This window comes from Mastomys coucha, chromosome X, assembly GCF_008632895.1.
Source record: "Mastomys coucha isolate ucsf_1 chromosome X, UCSF_Mcou_1, whole genome shotgun sequence".
In the NCBI taxonomy this organism is placed as follows: domain Eukaryota; kingdom Metazoa; phylum Chordata; class Mammalia; order Rodentia; family Muridae; genus Mastomys; species Mastomys coucha.
This window is the reverse complement of record NC_045030.1, coordinates 41,184,003-41,185,931: the sequence shown is the minus strand read 5'-3', so window position 1 is coordinate 41,185,931 and position 1,929 is coordinate 41,184,003. Positions and strand designations below refer to the sequence as shown.

Sequence of the window (1,929 nt, the reverse complement as noted above, 5' to 3'; positions counted from 1 at the left end):
CACCCTGGCCAAGGCGATCGAACCCCTGGCGCCCTGCCGGCCCAAGTCCCTGCCAAGCTTCGTCCGTCCCCCAACCCCACCGCTGTCACCAGGCGCCCGCCACACTCACCTGTGGCCGCAGCAACTTGGCCCACGGTGGCGGTCCACAGTAGCAGCACCAACAGCTCGCCCAGCAGCGCTGGCCGCGCCATGCAGCCCCTCGCCTCGGAGCGCGGCCCGGCTGGAGCCGCGGCAGTCTCCGCCTCCTCTCTTCTGGCTCCCACTTCCCGGCCGCCGCGCTCTGGAGGCCAGAGCCGGCGCAGACGGGAAGGGCCGCCCCGCCCACGGCCGCAGGTAACCCGAGCGCGCGGGGGCGCCTGGGCGCTAGCGGCGGAAGGGACGGGGCGGGGCTGGCGACTCCCGGACTCCTTCCGAACGACACCTGGCCTCCCTCCGTGCCACCACCTGTCACAGCTACCTGGGAGTCCTTTGGAAGACCCAAGGCGACTTCCCCTGGAGCTTTGTGGCAGGGCTCCAAGACTGGCCTCTCCCCACTCCCACTTCGATCAGGATGCGTGGTTGTCCCAGGTGCCAAAGGCTGCACCCTGCTGCACACTAGGGCAGGGTCATGTAGGGAAAGAACCTTGGTCTGGGAATCTGGAAACCTGGCTTCTAGCCTTAGGTCTCTGAGCCCTTGTTTCCAAAGTTCTGACTCCTAGATTAGTAATACCAACCTCCTTTATTTCTCTGGGTGGACTTGGAAGTGTAAATAGAGGACTTTATTGGCACTCTGCTTTGTGGAAGGGACAACGGTACATTTTGAAAGCTGGTAATAATTGAATTGGATTTTTAAAGTGGCATTCCCGAAACAAGACATAGTGTCACTATCCTGTGTACTTGTATTGTTAAAACACACAATCAACTTAATATAGATTTAGATTTAGAGGTACATGCTGTAGACAGGTATGGTGTTTCATGCCTGAGCACTGTGGCCTAGATTAAACAAGTGCTTAACAATTCTGGGACTGAAGTAGGATTGTCACCAACTGGGGGATGAAAAGAAGTGTGCCTTATGAGAGGGAAGGGGCAAGAGGGAGGGGAGAGGGGAGGGAGAAAGGGAGAGGGCAGAGGAAGATTGAGAGGTTGTAAAGCTTAGTGAGTAAAGATGGAGGAAGAAGAAGAAAACTGAATTCTGCAAGTTGTCCTCTGATCTCCACGTGAGCACCATGGCATGTGTGTGTACATGCACGCACATCTACACAAACATAATGAAAAAAATGTGAAGAATATGTAATATAGAATGTGTTGAAAGGCTCCACATTAGAGCCAGGATACTGGGCGCTTCTGAGCATTTCTGAGATTAGGAGAGGAGAGGAAATGAGAAGAACCTTTTTAAGTTTTGTACTGCTGCTGTGAAAATCACCATAATTCGGGTGACTTAAAAGCTCCATTCTAATACATTTCTGGATATCAGAAGTCTCACTAGGCAAAACCTAAGTGTAGGGACAGCTACTCTTGGAGGTTCTAGAACATAAATTGTTTCTTTGACTTTTCCAGCTGTGAGACACTGCCTACATTCCTTGGTTTGTTACTGTACCACTAAACCCTGTTTGTTTCCATGGTCAAAATACATCTCTTTCTCTGACTGTCTAACCTATGTCTGTTTTCTTCTTATAAAGATCACAATAATAAATCCACAAATTTTAAAAGGCTTGTTTTGGGGGCTAGGGAGATGGTTCCATTGATAAAGTGCTTGCCACACAAACACAAGGACCTGAGTTTAGATCCCCAGCAGCAACATAAAAAGCCAAGCACAGAAGAGTGAACCTATAAGTCCAGCTCTGGGGAAGTAGAGACAGGAATATCCCTTGGATTTTTGGACTTGGTAATCTGCCAGTCTAACTAAATTGGTGAGCTCCAGGTTCAGGGAGACACTCTGTCTTTAAAAAA

At 50.8% G+C, this 1,929-nt stretch overlaps 1 protein-coding gene across 1 annotated transcript in view; it reads right to left on the bottom strand.

The window, feature by feature from the left end:
- Il13ra1 (interleukin 13 receptor subunit alpha 1) overlaps positions 1-316 on the bottom strand; it is a 57,369-nt gene extending 57,053 nt beyond the window's left edge. The window contains exon 1 of the mRNA XM_031349150.1: positions 110-316. Within this exon, the coding sequence (XP_031205010.1) occupies positions 110-191 (82 nt within the window). The 5' untranslated portion in view covers positions 192-316. The remainder of the gene's footprint in view (positions 1-109) is intronic.
- Positions 317-1,929: the final 1,613 nt, after the last annotated feature.